Source organism: Rhincodon typus, chromosome 8 (genome assembly GCF_021869965.1).
Source record: "Rhincodon typus isolate 14 chromosome 8, sRhiTyp1.1, whole genome shotgun sequence".
Taxonomy (NCBI): domain Eukaryota; kingdom Metazoa; phylum Chordata; class Chondrichthyes; order Orectolobiformes; family Rhincodontidae; genus Rhincodon; species Rhincodon typus.
This window is the reverse complement of record NC_063339.1, coordinates 16,420,993-16,439,929: the sequence shown is the minus strand read 5'-3', so window position 1 is coordinate 16,439,929 and position 18,937 is coordinate 16,420,993. Positions and strand designations below refer to the sequence as shown.

The window sequence follows — 18,937 nt, the reverse complement described above, 5'->3', positions numbered from 1 at the left end:
CTAGACCCTTTTCTGAAGAAGGGTCTAGGCCCGAAACGTCAGCCTTCCTGCTCCTCTGATGCTGCTTGGCCTGCTGTGTTCATCCAGCTCTACACCTTGTTATCTCAGATTCTACAGCATCTGCAGTTCCTACTATCCCCAGAACATTATCTGGGTCTCTGGATTAACAGTCCAGCGATAATACCACTGGGCCATTACCTTCCCCCTAAAAATGTTTGACCTGAGGATTGTTCTTTAATGCCAGGGCTACAAGTTACAACGAAAGAAATTAAACTGGGAAATCGGTTGGAACAAGTGTACTCAAAGGCAGACATTGTGGAACACAGTCTCAATCAAGGCCATTCACATGGGCAATGTATGTTGATTTGAGAGGGGTATATGTGCTTCTGAAAAAAAAAATGTTTGACTAATGGGGGTGGGAATTAGGCTTCATGGCTTTCATCCATTCTGAATATTTTGCAAGGTAGAAGTCTTTTTGCTCACTCCATTTACAAATCAGCCAAAGTTGTTCAAAGCCATTGCACTTAGCGTCTTGTACTTCGGCTGGACTTGGCTTCCACAAGCTTGAAGAGATCCACTGTTGTTTCTATATTTCATATCAGCCAAGACACGTAACTCAGAAATACTTCTATTGAGTGTGTTTTCTTTCTCAATAAAGCAGTCCACTGTCTAAGACGGTTGATCTGCTTTTCATTACATTATGTGTCCCTAATTCTTTGTCAGTGCTGGAAACATTGTGTCATTAAATCTTGCATAAGATTTTCAAGTTTTGTTTCTGATCATCATTCACTGTGGATGCATTCTAAAACAGGAAATTATTTTTAAAAATTTCTAAAAACAGCATCTTTGAAAAGAACCAACTGCTTTATGTTATGAAGGGTCACTGGACTTGAAACATTAACTCTGCTTTCCCTCCACAGATGCTGCCAGACTTGCTGAGTTGCTCCAGCAGTTTCTGTTTTTTGCCTTGTATTGTAGATGGAACAGGATCAAGTTTTTGGATCAAAGAATCCTAATTAAAATGACTCATTTAATGTCTTATGTAAAAAAGGAACTTTCACAAAAGGTAGACACATAAGATTCCATTTCTTATGGTAAGATACCCAGTTGATTGTTTTTAAACACAGCTTTTGATAAACTGGTGCTGCCAATAGATATGAAATAAGTGCAATTATGAAAATAAACTAATGGGACGACTGTCTTCTCAAAATAAGGGAACAGCAAAGAGTGAAGAAATGGAGAGTACCAATGGATTTGTGTGTGTGTGTATATACAACATTCAAAGAATGAAATGATGTCCAATTGGTATGAACTGAGCATGAGAAGTTATTTACTAAAAGATGGCTCTAAAAGGTTGCATTGGTTAATCCATGATGGTGCTGTATGCCACAATGTGTTCTTGCTTACTTACGCACTGACTAATAGCCTATTAAAAAAAAATTCTGAGCATTACTGACCTACTCAACAGGATGAGTGGGCCGTTAGGACTCAGCCAGATGTCACAATATGAAGTGCAGATATGTTCCATCATCATTTGTAGTGCTATCGAAGGTTTTATTATCGGAGTCTTGATTGTGCTCAACTTGACCTGTGATACCATGAGTCATGCACGTGCTCACTGCTGAACATTTATTGTTAAACCCACATACTGAGAAGGGAGTGGGAAAAACAGGCAGAAAAGGTAAAAGTTTGAAGATTGTAAAGATAATTTTTGATTTATTTCTTTCACTTGAAAATGGGACAAACATTTGGATGAGTGTATGAATGAAATGGTAGACACAAGCTGAAAACAGTGTGGATTAGGAGAGGGCTTGATTTTGTACAGAAAAACAGAACAATAAATATTTCACAAAGCCAAGCTGATGTGACCTCTGGTCAGCACTTCAACATAAAAAAAAGGATAATGTGCATCTGTTTTAAACAGAGCACAACACAAGCAATAATAAATAGTTCAAACTTGTAGTATAAGACCAAATCTCAAGTTACAATAAAAAGCTCTAAATACAGAAATAGAAAAAAGCTAATAAAATATTTTGCCTTGCCATTACAAATAGGTCCAACTCAAGTGGCATTGATTTGCTTTGCATTTTAAGTACAATTCTTAAAAATACAACAGCACCGTTAAAGTGTTTTGGTCATGATAAAACAACCTGTGGACTGTATTTAACAGAGGTGGGATGAAACGTGAGCTCTTAACCTTTGAATGTTCGTCAGTACTTTTCCTTGCAAAAATCCTCATTGAAAGCACACAATGTTGACTGGTTGGTGGTAAATGGCAGCATGGGGAGGCGAATCTTGTGTAGTGGCACACAATGTCAGAAGCTGCTGAAATAGCACAGCCCAAACACTGAATACTGATGGAGACCAATATCAGAGCATTGAACACCACTATATGAAGGAGCATGCAAATCAATTAATCCTAAACTCATCCAACATAAAGTGGTCATGGGCAGGATGCCGATACAATAAACTACTATGATGGTTTTTTTGTTTTGAATGATTTGTCAACTTTAAGGAAGCAGGTATGAGTTCTCTATATAAATCCATTGTGCAACTGCTACACTGCCTCAATTTTGAGTTCATTATTTCTTCAGCACCAAGTACTGGAATCTGACACTTCAAGCAAAATTTTTTTTTTTTTCCCCATTCCGTCAATCTTTCACAGATAAAATTTGAAAACTTAGATATATAATCTAGGTTTTATCTAGTTCTGTAAACCTGTGTCCATTGTAATATACGCAGTGGCTGCCAATATACAAATACTTAGTTTTCGCCACGATGACTGTCTTTTTCCCTTTGTGGCTGAAAAGATTATGCTGTAAAATATTGCTGTAACACATTAGATCTAGTTCCCTGCCTCCTCTCAGTGGTATGAAACCTACTCAAACAAGAGAATGCTCCTTCCTATACACTTTTGTACTGCTGCCTGTTTACCAATGTTTTCCTTAAAGCTTTCCAGTGCCAAGACCACTTAGAAAACAGAACAGTGAGGGCATGTTGGTAACTTATACTGGTAAAACAAACGTTGTGGAAACCAATTATAATCTAAAAACTTCCATATGGAATCTAATAATAGTGACCATTTGATGACAGCATATTATTCTAAAATCAAATTTCTGATCTAATATATCACTGCAGTAATGACAGGTGCATCATTTGCAGAATTCAGCAAAGTGCTTTCTCTGCTGTCTGCCTGTTTTACAAGGAAGATGTAAACAGGGAAGTTAAAAAAAACTTTGACTGACATGCTAAGACGACTGCCAGAAGCCCCATGAAGTGGTACACTAAAGAAGTTGGCTCCATGAATTATTCCTTCTTGACATAATGAATTTAACATTTTCTTTTTGGCCAATGAATATTGTCTGTCAAAGTTGATACCTTTGTTTCTGGTGTCCAACCAGTGGGAGGTGCATCTCTTGAACTCACGGGGCTGACACTCAGCCGTGGCTTAGGTTAATATTGGATCAACCTCCTTCCATCTCACTAAATTACTCGCGGTAATAAGAATGATGCAGGGAAAATTGTCGTGAACACTTTCCACTAGAGCTAGAGAAGAATGCTTAAATAGTCCCTGGTTACCCTATATTGGTAAAATCAATTAAAAATGTGTAACTGTCAACAGCTGACACAACCTAGGCCAAACAGTGATAGCTGTTGCAGATCAACAGATATGCAATGGAGCCTCTACAGCTTTCATGCTACATTTTATTCACAGAAATGCACTGGAATGTCTGAATATCAAACTCACTAACAATTGGATATTTCAAGCCACTTAGCCCATCAACTGATAATCAACTTTGAACACGTGGAGTTTAATGAATGCTGCCCATGTCTTAGGTAGTGGAGTGATAATATTTCAGACCTTAACAGTTAAAGGTTATACAGATTATTCATCCAGGGTGGTTTTTGTTTCATTTCTGCCTTTTAGTGCAAATTTCAAAGTGTCAAAATACAAAAGGTTTCATCCCACCTCTTACCTATTATTACATACGTTGAGGAACCCGTGGAATGTGAAAAAAGGAGTGAATGATCCTGTTAACACAAAATTAAAAAAAACCAAATGGCAGTTAGATCAACATATACTTGTACCTGCCTCATCAGTTTTACACAGCAGCAGATCAAGGAGGCCTGAAACCCAAATCCCCATGGAAATGTAAAACAAAATAGTGCCATGCACATAATGTGGATGCATCAGGGACAAGAAAGGAGTTCCAAGAGAAAATAACAAAGAACCATTGAAGGGAGTTCCATTTTGGAAAAATGCAGTATTTGTTCACTACCATTAGTGGTCGCTAGCGCACTGACAATTGAATGTTTCAGTGACACCTAGTGGTCACTACATACTGCAAACATCATAGTTTAATTCAATCATTATTTTCTTCAAACAAAAAGCTGGGCAACTATTTTACAAAACTTATGAAAGGCAGAAATGTGCCCAAAACAATGAAACTTCTCATCCCTGTGAGCATACAACTGCCCAACATGGACACAATACAATTCAATTTATCTGTCTTCAATGTCACGTACTGAATGACCCTTAAAGCAGCGCGAAATGCAACATATTTTAGTTTTCATTCAGTCCGATTTACATTGATCTGACTCTGACCACAATGGATTTGAATTGAGTCCATGAGAATAGGGAGAGCAAAGGCAGCAAATCATGAAGAAAAAAAAAATGAAACAGACTGGCAAAACTGTAAACCGTGCATATCCAACAGGGAATCTGGGAGGGAAACTGTACAAATGAAAATCAAATTATCAGTGACCAGCAATGCATTTCCTAATTCCTTTTTGTATTTTTTTTTAACAAAAGGTCGTTACACGACCTTTCTTTTTCTCCTGTACAATAAGATTTCAGAACATACAAATTATTTTTGCACTATTTTTATCCTGCCAAAATTAAAAAAATATATTATGGCAGCCTGTGTGTTCTTTTTCTAATCCACTACCAAAAAAAAAGGTACTTTTTTGTCGCACCTTTAAAAGGACAAGCAAACAGTTAAAAAATACAAGCTCCTGTATAAATACAGCAAGTGCCTACACTATTATGAACCAATACCAAGTAACCATTCCAGAGAAACAGAGGGAAAAAAGTACAGGTCAGGAATGTGATTTAAGCAAAGCAATTACATGAATATGCACTTTTCTACTATTTTTTTTCTTGTCTACATATGGTAGCAGTAATCGTTCTTCCCAATACAAGTTCTATACAATTTTTGAAAAAAGATAAAACACCCAAGGCAAAAAAGTCTACTAAAACTGATAGTCAATTAGACTTTACAATTACAGTGACAAGTACAATTTTAGACCCACAAATTTACTGCAACAATTTCCATTTTTGAAAAAAAAATTTTTTTGTTTTTTTTTTCTCCATTTTGTAAAATGCCCAGGCATTCTCCATTATTACAAATACTGGTACACTTTTACAGTGATCAAGAAACTGTAATATATATATTAAACCCCTTCACCAGTTGAATCAGAGAACCAATATACACATGGCCATAATGGCATCCATGTATTTACTAAGCAAACTTCGGAAAAAAAAAATCTCTTGATCATTCAACAAACACACGCACGCGCACACACACACACACACACAATTTTTTTTGTTTTTTTTCCACCTTTGTATATATTCAATACTGTAAACTTATTCGAGACTGAGTGCACTAATTCTGTTCAGAACAAAAAAAAATAAGGAGTAGCCATTGTTCCTGATGAGTTACTGTCTTTACGTTCTTGTTGGGACTCTGGAGGCGTCTTTTTTTTTTTAAAAAACTTTTGAGCCTTGCTACAGTGGGGTTCCCACAGTTTAAGCAGCGTCCTGCAGCGTCAATTGATGAGTACAGACCGTCAAACTGTTTTTCCGAAGTTGATTAGATAGGTAGGGGGGGCAAGTGGGGGGAAGGGATGCTGTTTCGTCTTCACCAACTTGTAGCGGCTGGCGTGAAGTTCCGCTGATTTTATTTTTTGTTTTGTTTTACAAATGCTGGATTGTTGGTGCGTGTAGAACTCTAGAATCTAATATGACGTATATTTTTCTCTTTGTTGTGTGATTTTTTTTCTTCTTCAAATCAGTACTTTTTTTTTAACTTCACAAAAAATGGTTTTGCATTTGTCTCAGAGACTCATTAGGAAGATCAAATATTCAAGGCACTCATGTCAAATTGAATGGCAGTATAAAAACCGTCAACTGACATTAACATTTTTTTTTATAGTGCCAGCATTGTGAATGCTATGCTAAGCAACACTGACACTTTTAATCTCAGTTGTTCCCTAATGTATACCATAACCCTTTTGGACCATAGATTTCCCATAGTTTCTTGTTCAGAAGTCGCAGTTTCTATAATTAAAAAAACAAATATGTTAAGGTGCGGGTTCAAAAAAAGGAAATATCTCAGGTACAAATTTAGCTATTTAACACAATGGCCAAAGACCATCTACTCCTAATGGCAAAATAGCAGTGCATTTCTACAATAATGCATATCGCTCACAATCGAGCACAGATGTTTCCTTAGGTGTTGGCAATAATGCACTTTTGACTTTGCTCAGATTTACTTCGCTGTGCATTTTATTCACTAATTAATAACACAACAAAAAGTCCGTTATTGCTTAGGTTAAGTTTCTGGCTGGTACAACTGGATACCAGATAGTAAACTGCCTCTCTCATTTGCCTACTGCTTTTTTTTTTGTTTAAAAAGTTATTAACTGTGTTAGGTTTAGGCAGGCGTCTTTGATGAAAAGCGACAGTGGCAGTTCCAGACACCATAGGCTGGCAAGATCAGTGCTACATTTCGAACCCAGCTTGTGATAAAAGCCTATTAAGTGCTACGATTAGGATTGTGATCCGCTGTGGCTTTTTCTCATCTTACAATTCAAAAAAAATTTGTGCAATTCCAATCCTTCCTCCCCATATTTAAAAAAAAAAATAAAAGAATGAATAAACGCGGCTTCTATTCAAGAAATTACTGCGTTGAGTAGCTTAACTATTAAATTCCACATAAGCAGTGGCCCGGGTCAAGGGTTATTTCTACAGGTCTGCACCTCAAAATGCAAGTAATCTCAGGTTTGTTTTTTTGAAAAGTGGGTAAAATCAAAAGGGATACCCAAAACAAAACAAAAAGAAGTTTCAAACAACAAAAAATAAAAAGGAAAAGGAAAAAAAGTACCTGCACATGATGCTTGAAAAAATATTTTAAAAAAAAACAATAAATACAGAAATTATTGCACAGTTGAAAAGGCTCAACATTATTTTACTGCCTCTATATCACCCTCAGGTTTGATTGAGCTTCTCAGACACAAATTATACCTTGAAAATATTTAAGTGCCACAGGAGGCACTCTGGGCCGACTTTCTCAGTTGGCAATTAATTAAGCTTTACAATTGAATTTTTTGTGTTTTTTTTTAAAACCAAGTCTCTTTTACTTCAAGGAGCTTTAACTTCTTTCTGCTTGTTCGATTTTTACGTCGCTTGTCAGCAAATGTTCTCCATGCCATTTTTTCATGTGTTTCTCAAGGGTGCTGTAAACGCTGAAGGGCATTTGACAAATGTCGCACCTGTAAACCTCCTTGCCGATCTGGCCGTGCGTTTTCATGTGGCGCGTCAGCTTGCTGCTCTGGGCGCATGCATAGTTGCAGAGCTCGCATTTGTAAGGCCGTTCGCCGGTATGGCTCCTGCGGTGCACTGTCAAGTTGCTGCAGTTTTTGAACACTTTGCCGCAGTACTCGCAAGTGTCGCTCCGGCGTCCTTCCTTGGAGCTCGGCCTCCCCGGGCCGGGCCCTCCCATGTGAGGGGTACTGCCGCTGCTGGCTGTGCCACTGCGGCCCGAGAGTCCCCCATCCAGCATATCTCCAGGCGGTGTGGAGAACCTCAGGCTGCCGTTCTCCGAGGAGTGCTCAGAGGAAGTGGCAAAAGGAGATTGTCTAGAGTCGCCGAATCCCAGGAATGGGTCTTTCATGAAGTGCCTTGATGCTGCGTAGCCCACCAGCCATTGAGAGTAAACATTCTCAGAGGGAATTAAAGGTGCCGAGGACAAGTCCAGGTCTTTCTCCGTTTTAATTCTTTTTGAAGAAGCGACTGACAGAGAGGGACTAGTGATGAGAGGTGGTTTCCGAGGCAACGTGATAGGGAAAGATTCACCAGGACCAAAGCCTCTTCCGTTCACTGTGCCATCTTCTGGTCGATCCAGTTCGCCTGCGACAGAGTCCTCATCTCCAGTGTCTCTCTGACCGTCGGAGGATCGTTTGGAGAAGCTATTACGCTTCTGCTTATCGGTAAGCACGTCACTGTAATGTTGGATTGCACGGAGACCTACATTTTCCATGACTTTGCCCAGAACACAGTGCTTTTCATTCACTGGCAGTTTGAAGCCATTCTCTCGGTTGCGACTCAGCTCGGAGTCCATACTGAAACTAGACTCGGGCCGGCTTTCATTTTCCAGTTCCTCTTCCTCTTCCTCCTCCTCCTCCTCTTCTTCCTCCTCGTTCTCATTCATTTGACCAGTGTTGAAATTGGTTATGTTGGCTTTCAGGCCACATCCCTCCCCGCTTGCATGTTCACTGGTGCCGGGTTCAGGTGAGCTCGTGGTGGACAGCCCATCGTCTGACCTGGCCGTGACGGAGGCTGACTTGTGCATGTGCGTCTTCATGTGACGTTTCAGCTTGCTGGCCTGGGAGCAGGCGTGGTCGCACAGCTGACACTTGTACGGCTTCTCCCCCGTGTGGCTACGTCGGTGGACTATCAGATTGCTCTGGAACTTGAAGGTCTTCCCACAGAACTCGCAGGACTTGCTCTTCAACTGTGACTGAGGAGGAGTTGTGCTGCTGGGGGGCATGGGGGGGAGTGGCGGAGTGCTCAGAAATGGTGACTTGGGGCTGGGTTGGAAGGGCTGAAGCAAGCGATGCATAGGATTGTGACGGCTGGGCGACAAGGGCGGAGTGGAGCTGTTGTTCCCTGCTAGTTCTCGGAGCCTCCTGGAGAAGTCCATAGACTGGGATTCGATACCCAGTGGGTGGTTCAAGCGCATTACTCTGTCAAAGGCACTATGATGCTGAGATACCAAGCCCATTTCATCAGCATTAAGGCGGTCCAGACGATGCGGGTCTAGATGATGGCGAGGCGGCGGGCTGAAAATGGGAGGAGTATTGGGGAGACGGCCATCACCAAAGCCCGGGTGCTCCTGAAGTATAGGTCCAGTCATCCGCAGCAGGTTGAAAGGATTGTTCTCACCGAGAAAAGTAGTAAGGGGGGACTGTGAGATTGGGTCTGGTCCCAAGGAGGGGGGAAGGCCAATCCGAGGGGTAAGGGGACTGTTCGATGGATGCGTTTCCAAGTAAATCCGGAATCCGTGTGTATTCTGTGCATGTTGGAGCAGGAACCAAGCACTCATAAAAGGCTGCTTGCATGTTGTGCAAATGTAGCTTGAAGGCTCATCTTTACCTGCAAGAAAACAGAAAATGAGCTTTAAAATATAATCACTCATACAATCTAAAATATTACCAAAAGCAACCTTCATTCATATAGCACTTTAACATGGCAAAGTGTCCTGATGCACTTGATATGCACCATAGAAGCAAATATGAGGACAACTGACTAAAGCATAAGCATATCAAAGTAGGTTTAAGGAGTGTTGATAGGAACACAGAGCTAGAAAGCTGGAGGTTTATCAAGGGAATTTCAGAACACGAGGTCTGGATAACCGAAGGCACAGAGTAACTGAGAAGTGGGAGATACACAAAAGGCAACAACTGGAGATCCTAAAGGGTGTGAGGACTGGAACAGTTTACTATTAAACACAGAACAGCATAGCACAGGAACAGGCCCTCTGGCCCACCGTGTCTTCGCCAACCACCATGCCATTCTAAATTAATCCCATTTATCTGCACAAGGTCCGTATCCCTCTACTCCCTGCCCGTCTCTGTCTAAATGCTTCTTAGAAGTTGCTATTGTATCTGTTTCTACCACCTCCCTGACAGTGCGTACTGGGTACCTACCACCCTGTGTAAAAAAACTTGCCTTGCAAATCTTCTTTGAACTTTCTCCCTCTCACCTTAATCCTATGTCCATCTGACTATGCATGGAGGTATGCCTCTCATAATTTTACATACTTCTGAGGATGCCCCTCAGCCTCTGACACTCGAGCAAAAACAATCCAAGTTTGTCCAACTTCTCCTTATAGCTAAGAAATGTGGTTGGATGGTGATTGAGGGGTGGCTGCCAAACAAAGTTACAGGGGGATTTGAAATCTAAGGATCAGAGTTTTAAATTCGAAGTGTCGCTGGAATGGCAGCCAATATAAGCTGGTGAGCACATGGGACAACGCATAAATAGAATTTGGTTCAAGGATATCAACCTCAACACCAAAAATCAACGAAAGACAATATGATCCTTGGGCAGATTGTGCCTTTCCTACATCAACAGCTACTTGATCACTGGTAAGCAGTGTCAGACGCAGGGAGGAAAAATAAAAGGTCATCTGACCCAACGTATACCATCTTTGTGTAATTCAGACCTAAGTGCAGGAAGGAGAGAATCTGTGCATGTCTTGCTGGTTTATAAACACAGGGCTGTTTTACAGGCACCCAACCATGCTGCTGAAATGAGTGGGAACAAAAGCAAAAATCATACATTTGGGGACAATAAATTTTGAATATTCAAGTCTAGAAAGAGTTGAAGCAAGAATAATTCATTTTCTTTGCATTATACAGGCTGAGCCGTTATACTTCCTTTCGGCGCTGCCTGAAAGTAACTAGCAGTGACTTTCAAAAGGGAATCGAATAAATACTCAAAGCAAATGTTTGCAGGACCAAAGGGAAAGAGCAGGGCAAGTGGAACAAACTGGATAGAATTTTTCAAAGAGCCGAATGTCAATATCCGACGTTTTTTTTTAAATCTAGGAGGGACGAGATTTCAGTGGAATTTGAAATCAAGTATCAGAGGGTCTGGGACAACTAAGGAATTCCAGTGCTGATGGTTCAAAAAAGAGGAGTTAGGATAACGCTATGTTCCCTGACTTTACAGACTGTAGGGGTGGAGAGAGGAGAGGAAAAAAAGAGATTGCCGGATATCTGTGTAGCTGCTCTCATCATTTTTTAAATTTCAACAGAAGTCAATTTTTTATTGGCTTTAATCTGATGCTGTGGCAGAATAAATTATAATACAGTTGACCAAAAGCTATTTTTCAATAATTAACAAACATGCATGGACTGAATCATGTAGCATTCTCTTAACTGGTAAATTAATATAAGCCAGAGACCTCTAATAGCAACAGAGGTCAATTGTAAAGACCACTCACATCTTGCCTAATCAGCTGCACTCTCACAGCTCAATTTATTGCAGTCACTGATACACAGCAGTGGAATACCATAGTCAGGAGTCAAGCAGAAATGAGAAAGACGTGTCTTATGCAACGGTTCCTCTAGTTGTAACAACTCAGCTGCCTCCCCACATCTTAACCACGTGCCCTAACCCACGCCCCAGTCTTTATCAACTACTGCTTTTAACCTCTTGGTTTTTTTTTTCCCTGAAATGTGCACTGCAGTGCAAGTTTTATTATTTGGCTGTTGAAATAAATCCTCCAGCTGCGGCCTTATTTTTTTTGGCTACCACAGACAAAACTAGCCGAATGGCCCCTTTCTGTACCACAAATTTCTATGATCCCACAATCAGGAAACAAGATTCAAAGCTTCAAAACAAGCATGATAGGAATATCCCACTGCAGGTGAAATTGGTCAGAAGCAGTTTCTGGATTAACGCAGTTATCTGAGCAGACCCGAGTTCTCTCGAGCTTCAGACACAGGAGCCAGCAGTTCAATATTAATACTGTTAACTCCAAGTGTATCTTCACTATATAGAATCTGTAAGGAGGTCCCCGGAGTGGGATTGTATCCATTTAATGTGCGGCTGCATCCTTCACCTTGGGTTTTACCTGCTTTTCCTGGCTTTAAACTAATCTATTAATCAGAGACAGCTGTTCAATTATACTTCAAAAAATTTACTAAAGATCTCTACAGCCATTTCCATATGGTTCCTGATGAGGGGAACTTTAATGACCTGCTCACTGCTACACTACTGAATGAAGAATACCATTAACGTTTTTTCATTAAGACTGTCCCAGTACATTGTGTTTAATATGATAGTCTAATTCTTTATCTTTTACTGACAGGAGTTAACACACCACCAGCACCATGAAGACACTGCCCTCCCCCATCTTAAATTAGAATGATGGACAAATGAGACAATTTCCAGTGCAAGAACGTACTTCAACTTCCTTTTCCTCCCACACCACTCACCAACCTCCCCCCCACCCCACCACCACTACCTCTTAATACATATGTTTTATAGCCATTAAAACAAAAAATAATACAAAGAACATTTATCTTGTTGACTTGGGAATTCGTCTTCTCACGTTGCTGAAATTCCGCATGAGCCATGCGACTAGGCAACTGTTTCTAACTGCTTCAGACTGAATCGCAGCCAAGAGAAAGAAGAAAATAAAATATACAGTGCCTTTAGAAACATGCAAGGGTTCCCACTTGAAAATACACATCCACCTAACACATGGCTTTTTCATTAGGACTGTTTCAGAGGTGAACTCACAATTTAACTGGAATTCTCAAAAAACCACTGGGTTTTGCCATCCCCTCACTGACCCTAGGAAACACTCTCACGGCTACCCGCCAGCATTTCCACAAAGATGCTTTTAAACGTTTTCAACCAAGTTCCCTCAGATCTCTTCAGCTCAGTTCTGGCAATAGATCTGCACAGATCAGTCATCTCTATACAGAAACAATTCCTTGCATTGTGAACCCCCATCTCCACTACCACCAATCACTTAAAAAGTGTGTTGCAGGCATCAAGCCACAGGAACTGGAGGAGACCATTTGGCCAATTCAGCTCAACAGGTTATTGACTGAATTCAACGCTCTTCCCATTTTGAAGCTTTTTTCCAGATCCCCTCCATCTTTCTGATTGTCAAGAAATGCACCTAACTGTCTCCTAAAGAACCTGTATCATTTGTTTCAGACATATTTTCCCAGTTTAACTTATTCCATATGGCCATTTGCACAAATTCCCTAATCACTCCTAATTTTTAAATGACATCCCTAAGTTTCTGAACCCTACTTTAAACTAAGGTGAAATAAATCAACAGGAAAGGTAACTGTAGCAAACAGACGTTTTTTTAATAGGTTCAACAGGCAACAGATGTGTTTCTGGGACAGACAAGGGAATAAGACAATGGTTAGAGGACGCTGAGCTAAGCAAATGGTCTGGTGGATTTGCTAGATTTTTACTGGGTCCTAATATCTTTTATATTTCTATTTCTAGTTAATGCACAAAATGTACTACATCAAATGATGAATGCTAGAGGAAGTGGCGGAGGCTTGTACAACTACAACATTTAAAAGGCATCCGGATAGGTACACAAATAGGAAGGGTTTAAGAGGGATATGGGCCAAATGCTGGCAAATGGGACTAAGTTAATTTAGGATATCTGGTCAGCATGAACGAGTTGGACCGAAGGGTGCGTTTCCGTTCTGTACATCTCTATGACTCTAGGTCACTAACTGGGGTAAGTTTTTAAGATTGAAATATTGATTCTTTCAATCAATATTTGCATTTATAAGAATAAGAGTTCCTGATGTGGCTTATTCTTCTAAAGAAAATGCCACATTTAGTTTCAACGCACTTACCGAGAGGCCACTTAACATCTAACCAGTAGGATAATTGCTATTTTTTTTTGATTTTTTTTTCCCTCCCCTCCTAATTTGATTGTATTTGTGATCTCCCTGGTTCTTGCTTCTTCCTAGATACACTGGCCAAGTGAACTCTCCTCATGGGTACCCCTTGACAATGAATGGTGACAGGTTAACTGACAATGCAACACCTCCTGGTGGCAGAGCATATTTGCTGGAAAAAGGGTCGCTGTAGGGATGGAACCTCTGGTTATTTCTCCAACCTCTAAACCAAGGGACTGCAGCCAATTTAACGTCCTATTTACTTGGTCAGTTGATTCCACAGATTGAGCCTGCGATGCTACAGGTTTGTATGTCTCAAAAAATCAGAACTTTTTCTGAACCACAGGGATGTCAATCATTGTATTCTTCAACACAGGAATAATTTACCCTTGCTGGCTTATAGAAAGTAATTACATTTTTGATACTGCTAAAAGCCAAGGAAAAATACTGAAATGATTCAAGCTGAGAATCAACAGCAAACCCACCAAATTATATACAACATTCCTGATGTACCAGTTTGTAAAAAAAATTACCATCCAGCTTAGTGCAATTTTACTTCGTTCACCTTATTGTTTTAAAATTGACATTTTGTGGTATCATTGGGGTTCTGACCTGGAAGAGTAGGCAAACCACACAGCACAAGAAAGCTGAACCATCACTAAGACAGCAAATTATTGAACTATTAGTAAGAGGCCATCATTAATCCAGAATAGTCATGTTAATTCAGCTAACCTATACTGTTGGGCTCAACACTTCCCCAATGACACCATGAATACCAGAACTGCTTTTTGTTTAACTGGTTGAAACGCAAGAAAAAGAAAGCTATTTACTGTTAAAGGCGAACTTACTGGCTGATGGATCCAACAGTTTTTTTTTAAAAGCATATTGTAATCACAGGTTGACCATGACCCTCATCCCATTCCTTCAGCTTAACTTGAATGAGACTTACAACTGATAGGCTCTGGATGAATGAAGTGCATGCCAGTGTTAAATCATGATCTCTCTCTCTCTTGCACTATTCATGAATTCCTAATACAATTAAAACTTAGCCTAGCTTTTTTATAAAGGCAAGGAATAAATAAAGTGATAATTTAACTTTCTTTTCAGATTTATTTTTATTTACTTATCTATTAGTATTCAAGCAATGATACACAGAAGATCGATAACAGACCAAATGCACGCGGTTTTCCTTTCACATGCAACTACACTGTCTACAGTAACTGATTCGGGTTATTCTTTGAGGCAGCTTTCATTAGTATATTTATCTACGAACAAACAAAGCCTGTTGAATAAAATTTCCACCTTTTAAATCCTGATTGCTTACTTTGACATTTCATTATAGTTCTTCTCAAAGAAGGAAAGTTTACAGATCCACATGGACTAGATCTCCTGAGGGGGTGCTGTTTTGGTTCACTCAGGTCAGCAGGGGAATCCTCATGCACTTCAAAGTTTTAACTTTGGAATATCATCACCCTTGCTACAAGTTAACCATGATAAGAAAATAGTGAATGAAACAGAAACAGACTGGGGAACTTCACCTTTTATGTCATGCAAGACAGCCTGTCCAAATCATGTGAAATTAACAAATCCAATCATCTTCAGGGACAAATGGCAAATTCGCAGAATGCTGATGCAAAATAGCACAGAAAATCCCTTCTATCTACAAAATAAAACTTGGCTTAATTCAGTTGCTGCGAACCAGTGTCCCAGCGATTGTGCTAAAACAAGTTCCTGTAGGACTGAACCGATGTACTCGCAAAGAGTGTTGCAATGAGACGTGATTGGTCACAGTAAAATTGCAAAGTCCTGTCTCTGAAATTTAGACCAGGAATAACACAATTTTGGTGCAGGTTTATGAAACAGGCAGGAGAGAAGCATCACTAAGGTACACTCACAAAAAGGCTTTGTATTTCATCAACAACACAAAAGCAAAATACTGCACACGCTACTTTTTTTGTTACCTTACCAGGTACAGAGTTTTTCTTAAATTAAAAAATATGTTGACATCCCAGCATGTGCTGTGGTTAGCTCTAGGGCACACTCACAAAAAGGCTTTGTATTTCATCCGCAACACAAAAGCAAAATACTGCACATGCTACTTGTTTTTGTTACCTCACTAGGTATAGATGTGTTTTTTTTTAAATTAAAAAAATGTTGATATCCCAGCATGTTCTGTGGTTAGCTCAGCGATGCATAGTTATCAGTCGATGAGATTTCATAAAAATCAATCAGAGAATGGCTAATTGAAAACCTTAGATTGTTAACAGTTATGTTTTCCATTAGCTTCTATCGTAGTAAATCTACACAAACCTCCTGCCTAATCCCACGAGCCAATGTACAGACAGTATTTTAATTTTAATGGAGCTATGCAGAGCATACATTTAGCAACTAAGTGGTAATTGACATTACACAGACACAGTCTCATAGCCACATTATATAGGTTAGCAAATACAGAAGGGAGTCATTAATGGGGCAGAGCAAACAAATGATAATGTATGTATGCAGTGCTGAACGATGTGATATTGAGTGTGTTGGGTCTTGCGGGATTTATAAAACAGGAAAAAATGACAACTGAGCACTAGTAAATTTGTCTCATTTGTCTATTAAATTAAAGGTCAGCCTTCTGACCTGAAACACAATAAAATATTGTAACTTCAGAGTGGGCCTATGTTGGTGCTTACTCAATTTGACTCTTAGCAAACTTGAAATCCTTTGCATCTAGTGTCAGCTTCATTCACTTGGTAACACATTTGCCTCCAAGTTAAAAAGGTTGAGTGTTGAAGTGTTACTGTGCACTCCAGTACCTAATTGAGGCCAAATTTTATATTTAGAAGAACTGCCAGGATGTTAGGGGTACTGTCTTTTATATGTGATGTCAGCCCAGCCCACCCTAATCCAGAATCATAGTCCTATCTGAAGACATTCTCCTGATGTTCCTAGTCAACTTTACTCTTTCAGCCATGAGCGGCAAAGACAATCTAAGCGATCATGTGCTGTCTTGTAGGATGTTGATGTGTACAGAACTGGCTGCTGCATTTGGCCAAACAACAAGTCACCAAGCGGCTTTTCTGGTGCAATGGTAATGTCCATACCTCTTGGCCAGGTCTAGGTTCAAGTCTCACCTATGCCAGAGGTGTCACCTAACATGTCAGAACTGCAGTTAGTATAGTCCAAAAGATCTATACTGAATGTACAATATTCTGACACAACTGGGGAAGTGGTAAGAACATGCATTTACACAGTAGCTTTCATTCCCCCACTAATTTTCTGCAACAAGCAAAATTTGCTTATTTATGCCTTCATCAGAAATTAATAAATCCATTTCTCACACTTCCCAGGTACTGCAGAAATGCCATGCATCTGAGCACTTATGGTTTCATATTCAGACTTCCATCATTTGTAAGTCATTATAACTGACAAAAATAATTCTTCTCTGGAAGCAAATCAAACAGCAACGACTGAATGGCCATTATTCGCGACAACAGTGGAATGTCAACTCAAGTGGCTCAATTAAGAAAGAAAGGGATGTGGTGATACAGTCAAAACTCTTCAATGATGGATAAAAGAAAACTTTTCAAATTCTCTTGCTTCAAAAGATCTAAGAAATCCTGTACAGTGAACTATGAAATGCTTTACTTTTGATCAATGTCCATTCTGAAATGACATATTACTTGTCCAATTCTCTATATTTAAGCAAGAACAGCTAGTTTCAGACCACAATGAGCCCTGTACAATTTCCTCTGGTCGAGGCTGGAGCCTGTGTATGCAGAATGCAATGTCCGGATGTACAGTCTCTGTGGTTGCTTCCACCCTGAAGCCTCACTGCCACTGTACTTTACTCTTAACAATTCTTCATGAGCTGGGGTTGGATACTAAGAACAAAGTATGGAAATGGGGAAGGGTAAGATTACAATCACTCTAGAATCTCTGCCAAGTCCAACACCTTCTGGATCAGACTGTCCCCTGTAGTGAAGTTCCATCCAACTTCTCGACCTGTTCCCTTTTTTGGTCCTAAAATGACTACACTTAGACAACAAACACCAGGTTATGACCACCAGAAGACAGCCTGGGGATAAAAAATTGAAACGTTTCAATACTCCAACACCAAACTTATATGTGCTTTGTTCACCTTGACTGAATGTAGGCAGTATCTACCTTCAGTACATGGTCAATGAGCGTCAACAGAAAATCGCTGCCATCACTGGCCCAGTCCTCAAGATATTTAGGCACTTCCACTTTCAGATCCAAAGCAGACTAAACCTGTGTAGGGATGGAAAGTATGTCCTGGATCACTGACCCGGGAGCCTCAAGTAGGGCTCAATGTCTGCATATATTAAAAGCCAAATCTCCCGGATCAGTCACTTCATCAACACTGGATCAGAGCAATGGAACTCAGTGCACTGCTGACAAGTTGGACAGGCACTTGTGGAATCCTCAAGAAAGTCCATTTGTGGAATGTGAGCATTGGCGGCAGGACCTCGTTTCTCTGGAAGGTGGTTGTGGACCTTCTTGAACAGTTGGCACTGGTTTAAGAAAACTGAATCGATTTCAGACAGCAGTTTCAAGTTAACCACTTAGGTGTGAGCCCAGAGGCCAGAATGATTACAGGGAACAGGTTTCCTTCCCTAAAGATATTTGCGAACCAATTTTAATTTTAGTGCTATCAGATAGCCTCATGGTCACTACTGCTTTTCAAAACTGAACATAACTTCTCAAAGTACCACAATAGGATCTGAATGCACGTTCTCTGCATTATTAAAACATGTCTCTGCTTTACTAGTCCTATCCAATAAAATAACCATCATACACCAAGTAACATGACACAAGAATTTTCAACCAACTGATAATTGAGGCAGGTGTCTGGGAGTTTTCAGACTGTTGACAACAACCATTGACACATCGCTTGGTTTCAATTGACCAATATGCCTCACTTGGGCCAATCTACTCCACAGATTTTAAAACATTGAAGAGTTACAACAGTATCCAAGTTGCCTACCAGATACAGTCATGACGTCGAAACAGGCAGAGGCTTTTGATTCAATATGCCTTTGTGATTTGCTACTGTGTGTGTGTGTGTGTGTGTGTGTGTGTGTGTGTGTGTGTGTGTGTATATATGTGTGTGTGTGTGTGTATATATGTGTGTGTGTGTGTGTATATATGTGTGTGTGTGTGTGTGTGTATATGTGTGTGTGTGTGTATATGT

The 18,937-nt window shown here is 40.0% G+C and overlaps 1 protein-coding gene across 5 annotated transcripts in view; it reads right to left on the bottom strand.

Moving 5' to 3' along the window:
- Positions 1-1,692: 1,692 nt before the first annotated feature.
- bcl11ba (BAF chromatin remodeling complex subunit BCL11B a) overlaps positions 1,693-18,937 on the bottom strand; it is a 104,841-nt gene continuing 87,596 nt past the window's right edge. For 2 of the 5 annotated variants that reach the window (XM_020530336.2, XM_048600203.1), the window contains one exon: positions 7,172-9,436. In XM_020530336.2, coding sequence (XP_020385925.1) covers positions 7,434-9,436 — 2,003 coding nt within the window. In that variant the 3' untranslated portion in view covers positions 7,172-7,433. Of the gene's footprint in view, positions 6,341-7,171; positions 9,437-18,937 lie in introns of those variants that run through there. The other 3 variants (XR_007262673.1, XM_048600201.1, XM_048600202.1) reach the window with 3 other exon arrangements.